We start from the raw sequence: 12,391 nt of genomic DNA, 5'->3' as shown, positions 1-12,391 counted from the left end.
AGAAGAGCTCTTTCTAACAAAATATTAAGTTTGCTAAATTAGACTTGGAATAATGTCTTTAATATAACTTGGTCTAATTTCCGCGAAACGAAACGTTGAGGTTGACATATTTTTGACAGTTTTGATGACTGTTGATTGATTTTGACAGGAAAAAGGCGGGAAGCTGTTAAAGTGGAAAGGCGCGTTTTTTTAAAAAAAATCCATAAAATCTTCCTAAGTTGATTTCATATATTTCAAATAGTTGCTATAAGTGTGTAGTAGTGTTTTAACATTATCGGATATCGAAATGCCTAAGAAGAAACGGAAGAGGGATGGTCCCGGTCCATCAAGCCAGCAGCCGCTAGACTCCACGGACTCCGACTCAGCGGAATCCATGGCTTCGGCGCGCTCAGATTTTAAATTCAAGGATGCGGTAAAGGAAACCCAAAATAAATATAATATTTACAGAGTCAAGGGATATACGCGTAAATACGCGGAGGACTCCAAACAGACCGGATTAATTGTTTTTCTCACCAATTTGGATGATAATACCGTATTCAGCGATAAAGACCGCTTAGCTCTTTCCAAGGGCATAAGAGAACATGGGGTATCTGGAGTTATGCATTTGCGCACTGTTAATAAATATAAAGTTGGTGTAACATTTGATTTGCCTAACAATGCAAATATGTTTTTGCAAAACAAAAAACTGCTTGATCAATTATCTTTTAAAGCTTCAATACCTGCTAAGGACACGGAAGTCACTGGAGTTCTCACATCTGTTCCAATAGATATGTCTAATAAACAAATATTCTCTTTGATTGGTAGTTCTAAGAATGTTATACAAGTCAGGCGCTTCATGCGACGTGTCAGAAGTGATAGTGGTAGTTTTTCGTTCATACCTACACAGGCAGTTGCTGTCACATTTGCTTCAACCATCTTACCAGAATACGTTTATTTAGACTCTTGGCGTCATAAAGTAAATATATATATCCCTCCTGTTAAACAATGTTTGAAATGTATGCGTTTCGGACATATTGCTAAATTTTGTCGTAATTCGGAAGTGTGTTCAATTTGTGCAGAGAAACACAATTTTAAATCTTGCCAGGTTGCCCCCAAGGATGCTAAATGTGCAAACTGTGAGGGTAACCATATCGCTATTTCTCCTAAATGCCCCAAAAAAAAGGGAAAAGTAGAGGAAAATAAAATAAAAGCTAGGAATGCCACATATTCAGATTTATTTGATACTAATGCTTTCCCAGTTCTAACAGCACGTAATTTAGATACTCAAGTAAATAATCTCATGAAATCTGATAGGTTTGTTAATAGTTTAGTTAATACAATTATTCAAATAGTGAATAATAAAGAGACACCTATTAATTTTGCATCAATAAAAGAAACATTGAAAACGTCCTTTAACAATAAATTTTCCTTAACCTCCTAATGGATCTCTCTGAATTAAAGATAGTACAATGGAATGCTCAAAGTTTAAATAGTAATAGGCATATATTTATGGATTTTCTTTACAATCAAAATATTCACATAGCAATTATCAGTGAAACATGGTTAAAACCTGAACAAAATTTTAAAATAAAACATTATAATATTGAAAGAAATGATACTGGTAACAAACATAACGGAGTTGCAATAATAATTCACAACAGTATTGCCTACAATAAAGTCAATACCTACTTTGACAGCTCATTGCAAAACATCTGTATAAGAATAAAAATTGATAACAAAGAAATTAGTATAGTTAGTTTTTATAGTCCTTTAAAATGTAATCCAGAATTCAAAAAACATAAATTTGATTTATTAATTAAATCTATCCCTGAACCTTTCATATTTGCTGGTGACTTTAATGCTCATCATACATCTTGGGGTTGTGGCTCAGACTCAATACGTGGTCGTGACGTTTTGGATGTTATTGATGATAATAATCTAGTTCTGCTTAATAATGGTCAAGCAACAACAGTTGGATCTTTAACTTGGCGTCCTAATGCCCTGGATTTAACCCTGGTTTCTTCATCCTTAGCACTTAATTGTGAATGGGGTGTACACGATAGTCCTCTTGGTACTAGTTATCACATTCCTTTAATCATAAGAGTAAATATTAGTAATAGTCATAACATTGAGGAATATAACTATTGTTGTAATGCTGCACATTTGCCCATTTATCCGAACTATAGACTGGTAGATTGGCAAAGGTACAGAAGTTGTGCCGATGAATTATTACTTGATTTTAAAGTTGATAATTTAAGTCCTCTTGATGCATATCTTCAGTTTTGCACAATTTTGCGCTCAGTCGCTGCAAATTCTATACCAAATTCTAATCAATCTACTGACAGTATTGATATTGTTAGCCGCTCATGTCATAAAGGTCTTAAAAAGTATTCGCTTCCTTGGTGGAATCAAAAATGTACAGAAGCTGTTTTAAATTTTAAAAATGCATATCTTAGTTTTAAAGCTAATCCATCGGAAGAAAATTACTTGCAATTTAAAAGACTACGTGCATGTAAAAAGCTTATTTTAAAAACAGAAAGACAAAAAAGTTGGTTTTCTCTTTGTGAAACATTTAACAGATGTACACCATTATCTGTCATATGGAAATTCATGCGCAAGTATAATAGAACTTACCATTTTAATGCTGAGAGTGATGATAGCTGGGTCTTAGATTTTCTTAAGAAATATACACCTGACTTTGTATCGGATGACACAAAAACCTACAATAATAACACCAATCCTAGCAATAATTTTCTTTTAAACCCTTTTTCTTTACAAGAATTGCTATCAGCCTTAACTTCCAGAAGAGATACTGCCTATGGTCTTGATGGCTTGCCTTATATACTTTTCAAAAAACTTAGTACTACTAGTTTAGAAATATTTTTACATATATTGAATTTACTATGGGAAAACGATATTATACCTCATAACTGGAAGATAGACTGTCTTGTGCCTGTCTTAAAACCTGATAAGCCTAAAATGTATCCTGATTCTTATCGTCCTATAGCTCTTACTTCTTGTGTTGGGAAGTTATTTGAACTACTCTTAAAACAACGTTTAGAGTTCTACATAGAAAAATATAGTATTTTGCCATCAAATCAGTTTGGTTTTCGTAGGAATCGTTCTGCTAGGGAAAGTATTTGCCAATTACAGTTTGATATACATAACTCCTTGTCCAAAAATGAAAATTTGGTTGCTGTATTTTTTGATATTGCAGGAGCTTTTAATAGTGTAAATATAGATGTTTTGTGTAATGAGATGTCACTGATAGGTATTCCTGGCAAAATTATAAACTGGGTTAAAAACTTTCTCAATAGCAGGGAAGTATTCATTAAATTTAACAAGCACCTCTATGGCCCTAGAATGTCGTCAAAAGGAGTTTGTCAAGGTGGTATTTTATCGCCTTTAATGTTCATATTGTATATTCGTCGTTTAAATTTAATTTTAGGGTCTCAGGTTAAAAACCTACAGTTTGCAGATGATTTAGTTGTCTATGCATCTGGAAAGAATGTTTCTCAGGTTGTTGAATCAGTTAATGCTGCCTTAGCGAATTTGTATAAATATTTCTGTTGCCTTGATCTTTGTGTTAATCCTCTTAAAAGTAAAGTTGTTATATTTGGTAAACAGAAAAATAATATTCCTGCTGTGATGTATAACAATTGCATGTTACCTATTACATTTGAGGTAAAATTTTTAGGAGTTATTTTTTCATATAATTTGTCCTGGAATATTTATATAAAACACCTAATTGGTAAGGCTAATAAAGCCTACAATATATTAAAATCTTTGAGTGGTACATACTGGGGTGCAGACCCTAAAATTTTGTTATTGTTGTATAAATCTCTAGTTCGTAGTAACTTTGAATATGGTTTTTACTGTTTTGCTGCAGATTCAAAACTTGTAAATAGTCTAAATATTTTGCAAAATAAGTGTCTCCGTGTAATAACTGGGGCATTCAGAAGTACTCCTGTAAATGCATTACAGATTGAATGTAATGTTCCACCACTAGCTGTTCGGTTCAATTACTTGAAAGAAAGGTTTCTTTTGAAATTATATAGTACATCTAGTAATAGTCTTTTGATTAGTTTTTTGCACTCACCTACTCACATAAGTTTAAAACCTTTATATATATTGCAAGATCTTTCAAGTTTTATAGATTTTATTCAAAGTATTAATATTTATCAATCTAAACACATTTTACCATGCTATGAAGGAACTTTTGATAGTAAGTTTCCAGCAATGGACATAATTATAAACAATAAAAATGATTTGCCCTCAAAAAAGGAGGTGTATACAATGTTGTCACAGTGGTCAGATCACAAATTGATGTATACAGATGGTTCCAAGAATGATTCAGCTGTGTCTTTTGCTTTTTATGAGCCCTCTTCAAATATAGGTATTGGTAGGAGAATTTCTAATACTGCTAGCATTTTTACAGCTGAAGCTGTCGCTATTTTAAACGCTATGAGATATATAAAAAATTGTTATTCAGAACATAAACATTGGATCATAATAAGTGATAGTATGAGTGTTTTAAAAAACTTGGCTAATAATACATTAAATGCTAATACTAATTATATCATTTATCAGATAAAAGAACTATGGGTTGAATTGTCACAGTTAAACATAGTAGTTCGTTTTGTTTGGGTACCATCGCATATTGGTGTAGTAGGTAATGAAAAAGCAGATTATCTTGCCAAAAAAATTGTTGAAATGGAAAACCTAATACCTTGTTCTGATATTGATAGGTCTGTGCCCCACACAGACGCAGTTAGTCTTTTAAAACGGCGTATGTGTGAAGCATGGGAGAGATATTCCTATCACTGCTTAGAAAATGAAAACAAGGGTGCTTGGTATAATAGTTTGGATGTTCAAATTAACTCTGTACCTTGGTTCTGCAAAAAAGGTGACTTCATAAATAAAAAATTCTATTCAATTATTTGTCGTATGCGCTTTGGTCATTGTCGTTTAAATTACCATCTTCATCGTCTCAAAATGGTTAGTTCGCCATGCTGTGATTATTGTCAAACAACAAGTGTACAATCTTTACATCATCTCTTCTTCGAATGTTCGTCCTTCAACATTCAGCGCCTTGTGTTGTCGGGTGAACTTTTAAAAATTTATGAGAAGCCTGAAAAGGTCCCGCTGAACATACAGGAGTTACTTATGAATGCCTCAACTTATTTATCTTTGTATAGATACATTTTGGAGACTGTAAAGGACATATAATTGTTTAATTTAAGACTTATTAATATTTAATACTTGTAATAATTAGTTGTAATTTTATTATATGTTATAATTTAGGTCTATATTTATGTACAATGGATATTTGCAAGGATTCGACTACTAACAAAACAGGTGATAATACATCTGACACGACTTGACAACGATTTGACATAACTTAAAAAATGGATTTGAAAAGAAATTGAAATTAACTAATTGATTACTTTACTGTTTTACGAAAGACATAAATGAACTTAAAATATAATTAAAGGGAAAAAAATCTACGGAAGACTAGGCAGTATGGTCGAAAGACTATAGCCTGCGCCATGGGCGAAAAAAAAAAAAAAAAAAAAAAAAAATGATTTTGACAGATGGATTTTCGATATGACAAAAGCGTCAGGAAATGGGAGTACTTTTGTTATTAATTTAATTTTTAAACAAAAGTGTTTCTTCAATATGTGGAATTGATACTACAATTGAATAATGGCTGCTGCAAACGAAGACGAAATATTAGAAGGTTTTTTGTGCCCTATATGCAAAGCAGACTTGAAATCTGCTACTCAGCTAACGAATCACTTTGAGAGTTTACACCAGGAAGAACAGGACGTTCTTAAATCTCTGAAGGAGATATTCGGTAAAGCGAAGAAAATAATTTTAAATAACGATGAAACAGAGTTGAAAGAAACTTTTGATCGGGCCTTAAAATTTAATTCGCAAGAATATTATTATCCAAATGAAGAACAATCATTAGGTGTGTCGCGCAGCTCTACAGATTATTTTAGAGGCGTAAGGTCAGCACGACTAGAAAGATATGCAACTGAAACTAATAAACTGCTTATTCGCTTAGACAAGCTTGTCTGTAATATGCCCAGTGAACCAAATCAAAGGAAGGCTTTTGAACAAGAGGTAAGATTAATACAGAGTGTTTCAAACTTTATGGCAGTAGATTTTAAGCTGTGTAGTGCCCTCCTCCAGTATTCCATTACACCAGCGCAGGCCTAAGATTGAGTTGTACGGAGTCAGCTACAATGTTACAAGCCACCTATGTATTTGAAAAATAATAGTATTAAGTAATATCAATGAGATCTGTTAATTCATAAATTACAATTTAGTTTGAATCATATTGATTACTGTCCTTAACAGTATATATGATACTATTCACCATTTCATTAAAAAAAACAAGTAAGTTTTTAAAAATATATGACAGAAAATAAAACAGATGAAAATTATTAATCATTGCAGGTTGTGCCATGGCTAGATGGTTCCTCGGTGAAACTGTGCCCCAATTGTGCTAAAGCCTTTAACCTGACTAGACGGAAGCATCACTGTCGCCTCTGTGGATCTCTACTCTGTCATGATTGCTCTGTCTTTCTTGATTTAACTGTAGCAAGTATGTATTTATGTTTATATTCCTTTTAGTTATAGAGTTACCTTATTCCTTTATTTCTTATATAGTTTTTAAAAGTTTTAACCTCAAAACAACAATAGGGAATAGAGGATGAAAGTTAGAATGGGAATATGTAAGGTTTATGTGAATGTTTCGTAACTTTAATATGTTTTGTTGTAATCTTACTTCTTACTTAAATTGTAAAGGCAAATGTTTAGATGGATGGATAGATGTTTGTGTGAAGGTGTGTGTGTCAAATTTCAACGAATCTCATTGAAATTTGACACACATGTTGAACACATAGGTAACTGAACAAGTTTATTTTTATCCCGCGCGGATGGAGTCGCGGGCGACAGCTAGTGTTATATAAGTTTAAGTAAAATACAACAATAGCTCACACCCGTAATTTAGAGGGGTAGGCCAAAGACCATGGACCTCCATTTAGTGCGGTTCTGATACACCTCTCTTCTTCTAAATCTACACATAGTATGTTGGTTAATTAAAATAATTAGCCTAAATAAAAATGCTAACCAAAGACAGTATTTTACGCATACGAAGTTGTGGCCACAGCTATTTAGTATTCATTGTGCATACCATGAAAAAGGTAATAATTGGATATAGTTTAAGTAGATTATAGACATGACACAAAGTAAAAATATGTATGGATATACATCATACAATGTGTTGCAAATAAGACTGTGTACATAAATCAACTCTATCTGTCAATAATCCTTAAAGTATTCAGGTATTGAATTGATAATACACATTTCCAGAATCAATTGTTGATCCGTCCATACCTCAAACATCAACACAGCCTGATCAAGAAGTTACCGAGAAAAATGGATTAAGACTTTGTGAGCATTGCTATAACTTGATAGAATTGCGTAAGCAGATCCAAGAGAGACGTAATGCAAAGACAGCTTTTGTGACTGCATATGAGCAAATGAGAAGTTTAATGGATCAAGCGAGGCCCGCTGTAGCTATGTACGAAAAGGTAAAAAAAATATTTATACAGTAGACTTGATGGTTGTAAAGTCTTTGTATGCAGAGTTTAAGAAAAAAATGTGAGCCGTCATGGGACGCCTGGCAGATTGTGTGTGTACAAGTAATATGCATAAAATATTATAATTAAATAAATAAATAATAATAATAATAACGATAATGATAATAATGTTAATAAGGAAAATAGTGATAATAATGAAAATAATAAATAATAATAATATATAATATATGTATACCTCAGTATAGCGTGGCGACCCGTCGCCACGGCAAGCGTCGCCATGCCAACTATTCGGTTTACAAGTGATCCTATAGATGTTTCACATCAAAAAAACTTGCCTTGTTTTGACAGTAACCAATTCATTTCAGAAGTTATACAATTATTATTTTAATGGTAGAAAATCACTAGGAAATCCAATCCTTTTTTCAATATTGGAGACAATGGCGCTATTTTTCTAATAACTTTCTTTAATTTTTAGATGTGTCAGAGCTTGTTTGACGGTGAAACAACATACAACTTGGCAGATGTGAATGCAATGCGGGGTAAAATAGGCAAGTTGGCGGAGGGTATTGACTTGCTGAGTAAGCAAATTGTTGCTCACCCCGCAGAGCCCGGCACCCGGCAGGCACGGCTGCAAAACTCTATACGGCAGGCCGCAGCACATTATATTAAGGTAAATTGTAAATCTTACTATTATTATAAATGCGAATATTTGGATGGATGGATGTTTGTTTGAATCTCTAGAACGGCTGCATGGATCTCCCTGAAATTTGGCATAGATATAGAACATAGTCTGGAAGAACACATAGGCTATTAAGTTTTTTTTAATTCTGCGCGGACGGAGTCGCGGGCGACAGCTAGTTATTCACTAAAAGAAGGAGAAGAATATAGAAAAGTGAGGGGAACCAACATATTTGATCCTCTCCTCTGTTCAAAATGAATATAACCAATGCATTTGTTCCTTATTTTCTTCTGTTTACTTTAAAAGGTTCAGTAAAGTAAGAGATTTTTTAATTGTTGGTTGTTTATCGTTGAGCCGATCAGCCAATGGAATACTAAATGTACACTCAGTGTCTCCCTTAGTTCCAATTTTCAAATCGGAGTATGGCAATGCGACATGTCACATTTAAGTCCCATTGTAGGAAGATCTCCTGTCACTGCGCAAGTTACCAACTGAGGCGCAGATCGAGGAAGTGCGCAGGGAACGTTACGAGCGAGCGCAGAAGCAGATCCAGTTAGAAAGAGAACGGAGGGAAAGAGAAAGAGACTGGAGAGAAGAAGCTGCAGCGAGCGGGAGTCGGGTGGAGCACGCAGATGTTGATGAAAATAACCCTCTCATTGAGCAAATGAATATCATCAGAGGTTACATAAAAGATGCAAGAAAGGAACTGAGATTTGAAGAGGTAATCAAATATTGGAACTTTGAGTCATTGACAAAACAATGTATTTCATATGCTATGTCATCAGATGTGGGCACAGTTAATAGAAAACTTAACTTCGTTAATTAAAATGTTAACTTCGTTAATCATTAAAGCGTTAAATTCTGTCTAATTTAATTCTATTCTAATAAAAAATTAAAGCAAGTTAAAGTTAATCGTTAAAAGTAAACCATACCAAAATTAAACTGCTTTTGGGGTTGAAAGAAATAGGTAAAACAAGTGAAAAGAAGATGTTTTGATGACTTGATAATATGCACGAATTGTAAATTTGTAAATTGAATTTACAATTTCACACTTATTGTGGCGACACTTGTTTCACATATTAATTTCACTATACATTCTCTAACACATTAATTCTATCTTTTATTATTAATTAACGAGTTAATGCTCACCTTTGTATGTAATATTATTCTATTAAATATGTAAATTTTTTCTAGGTGGCCATTTTGGAAGCTAATTTAAAAGAACTGAAGAAAGAATATCAACTGCAAATGCTCTCAAACAAACCCTAGTCATTCCTTATTCAATATAAGCTTAATATTTAATCTGTTTCTTTACAAGACTAAATGTAATTTATAATTTAAATATAATTCCTAAGTTCTTAAGATTAAGAATAAATAAAATTGATAAACTTTACCTTGTGTTTACGATATTTCATTAGACTTGATTTTTGTACATAAATAATAACAAAAAAGAATAACCTATTTTGTTATATAATAACTTTTACCTAAAAATAAAATAGCAGTTTTATTTTTAAATGGCAACAGAGTTTTTCTGACTGAGTTAATATTCTGACAACTTAATACTTATTTTATAATGTTGTTTTGAACAGCTTAAAAACGAAAATAAGATGAAACAATAGTATTACTTATAGTGACGTTGTTTATATTTCTCAATTTTTTGCAACTGCTTCAATAACTGAGGTCTCGTACAGAGCGCCTTTTTTATCACCTCATCTAATATTTTGTGCTGATAGAATGGCGGTATGGGAGTGTCCTCCAAGTGGAATGTGTGCACGCGACCTGACGTGTCGCCTACGAACACGTTGTCACCGGACTTAGAAAACTTGACAAAGTTCAGTACAACGTTACCCGGGAACTTGTACTCGGCACAAGGAATGTGATTTTTCCGACGAAGATCCCATATGGAGAGCACGTTACCGCTCACCGAGATGAGCACGGTGGAGTTGACGGGGCAAAAGGCGACATCGTACACGGCGGCGGGACAGTTCAGCGTCATGATGACGTCGTCCAGCTCCTCCAGCCACAGCCGGATCGCGTTGTCCGCGCCGCACGTCACCAGCAGCCGCTCGAGAAACGGCGAGAACGTCATGTTGAACACCGGCCCCGCGTGCGCCCGAATCACTTCTATGTGCTGATTCGAGTAGTGAGTCGAGCATTTGTAAATGCAACCCTCATCGGTACCCACGAAATATATGTGATCGATTTCACTGTGCCACTTCATACAGAGCACCGCCGGGTGCCGGATGATCGGCACGTCCACGTTGACGCACGCCTTGGCGGTCTCCAGACCCTTCAGCTGCCCCTCCACTGTCGCCATGCGCATAATCGGCGAGCAGATAAAATCGTGCGTCTTCGTACTCCTGAATCGGTTTATCCTGCCATCCTGGCAGGTCGTTATGACGTATTGAATCGAATCAATAAAGTGCCAATTGATGTGCCATATTGGCTCGAAACAGGGATTGGTGTCGCGTTTGCTTTTGGCCACGGTCTTGATGGAGTAGGACGTGATGTCCAGGATGAGGACGTCCCCGTTGTGGAAGCCGCACGCGAGCCAGTTAGGGTTCTTCTCTGAGAATGCGACCGCTGTGAGGGGATGCTCGAAGCGGTACAATCTTTCGGGCACGCACGGGTTCTTTGTGCACCAAATACTGATTAAGCCATCGAAAGTTTCAGCGTAAGTAAATTTTCCGTGCGCCACGGCCACGATATTAGAGTTTCTCGGATTGAACGATATGCCGGTGATCGGTCGCCCGGCCGTTTCGTTACATTCTAATGTCCAAAGAGGTTTCAATGTGTAAACGTACCGGAGATCAAGAGCTAGTGGATTAAACTGTACGAGTCCTCTGAATTTTTTCTGAGCATTGGCAAACTGCATCGTTGCGAGAACGCGCTCCGTCAGCAGGACGGCATCCAAAAACGCTTGAGTGTTGCAAATATCCTTGTAGCTTTTACCCCTGAGCTCGGTAACTTCGCTTGCAACCTTTTTCTTCTTTCGCAGCAGTTTAGGCTCCACGGATTGATACATTACCATTTCGTCCGGTTCCTCTGCCTTTGCCACCTTTGCCAGTTGAGCGTACGTATCGTGCATGTCCCACATTGAGGCGAATGATATCGCATTTTTTTTCTTTGGCCTCGTTGCGATCGTGTGTCGTGATTGCGACACGCATTCCTTCGTTTGCGTCTCTTCTGTCACCATTTTGCGATTCCTTCCCTTTCCGACGGTAATGTATTGGTAGTAATTGTTCTGTTCTTCGACAATATTCGCTTCCATTGTCCCTCTTTCGTATGAAAAGCAAGGTAATTCAAAGAGGAATTCCGTCTCCGTTTCTTTGAGGACGACAAAAATTTCTTCTGGGTACTCCATCATTGGTTTTTTAACCGGCATGTAAAACGCCGATGGTGCTATTTCTAAATCTATCTCGTCCCCGGTAAAGCTCTCGCCGGTATCTTTTGTGTGATCGATATGAATATCGTCAAGGGATATGGTTGTCGTGTACACTTTCATAGCCACCTCTACTGTAGTTTTTGACTTTGATTTGCTCACTTTAAGACCAATGTCGCTTTTGATTGCTTTGTCGGTTCTTCCTCCGAATGCGGCGTGCGTGTGTGTTTCCTCCATCAGCACGTATTCCGGGTCTACGATGTTATCCGGGGTCACGTCAACTCCGTCATCGATCACCCGATACATTTGTCTTTTTTCCATTAAAGATATTGTCCCTTTGCTCATTTTACATAATGTAGTCTGACTAGATTCGCTCAGGGTGAGCTTTTGATCCGACGTTGGCATTTTTTCAGACATATCTTGTGTTTCAGACATTTCGTTAACAGACATTTTGTACGATTTTTATGTATAAAACAAAGTATATGTTAATGCGAGTAATTATAGTAATCTCGTCTCTATACTACGATATTTTTGTGTTGTCAAACTGTCAAATTTATGTTTTAAGATATGACAACTTATTCGGATAAGTTTGTATATTCTCTTTTTTTGTATATTGTAGTTAATCTTATCGTACTTCTTACTAATATTATAAATTCGAATGTTTAGATAGATGGCTGTATGGATGGATGTTTGGTTGAACGTATCTCCCGAACGACTCAACGGATCTTGATGACATTT

General features: G+C 35.5%; 2 protein-coding genes across 2 annotated transcripts; one reads left to right on the top strand and one right to left on the bottom strand.

The window, feature by feature from the left end:
• The first annotated feature begins 5,588 nt into the window (after positions 1 to 5,588).
• Positions 5,589 to 9,575, top strand: LOC106720671 (rabenosyn-5). The gene is made up of 6 exons (XM_014515412.2): positions 5,589 to 6,108; positions 6,445 to 6,592; positions 7,363 to 7,583; positions 8,068 to 8,262; positions 8,732 to 8,992; positions 9,466 to 9,575. Exons 1-6 carry the CDS (start codon positions 5,686 to 5,688, stop codon positions 9,538 to 9,540), a joined length of 1,323 nt encoding a protein of 440 aa, XP_014370898.2. The 5' UTR covers positions 5,589 to 5,685; the 3' UTR covers positions 9,541 to 9,575.
• Positions 9,576 to 9,892: 317 nt separating this feature from the next.
• Positions 9,893 to 12,093, bottom strand: LOC106720612 (dynein axonemal intermediate chain 4). The gene has a single exon (XM_014515330.2). It carries the CDS (start codon positions 12,086 to 12,088, stop codon positions 9,893 to 9,895), a length of 2,196 nt encoding a protein of 731 aa, XP_014370816.2. The 5' UTR covers positions 12,089 to 12,093.
• Positions 12,094 to 12,391: the final 298 nt, after the last annotated feature.

Source organism: Papilio machaon, chromosome 4 (genome assembly GCF_912999745.1).
Source record: "Papilio machaon chromosome 4, ilPapMach1.1, whole genome shotgun sequence".
NCBI lineage: Eukaryota > Metazoa > Arthropoda > Insecta > Lepidoptera > Papilionidae > Papilio > Papilio machaon.
The sequence above is the reverse complement of the archived record's forward strand: the minus strand, read 5'-3'. Positions and strand labels throughout refer to the sequence as shown.

Excerpts from the sequence above, each read along its gene's own strand:
- LOC106720671 (XM_014515412.2), top strand. The coding sequence starts at position 5,686 with ATGGCTGCTGCAAACGAAGACGAAATATTAGAAGGTTTTTTGTGCCCT. Across the intron at positions 6,593-7,362 it reads TCTTGATTTAACTGTAGCAA|AATCAATTGTTGATCCGTCC; the intron begins GTATGTATTTAT and ends ACACATTTCCAG. Across the intron at positions 8,993-9,465 it reads AGGAACTGAGATTTGAAGAG|GTGGCCATTTTGGAAGCTAA; the intron begins GTAATCAAATAT and ends AATTTTTTCTAG.
- LOC106720612 (XM_014515330.2), bottom strand. The coding sequence starts at position 12,088 with ATGTCTGAAACACAAGATATGTCTGAAAAAATGCCAACGTCGGATCAA.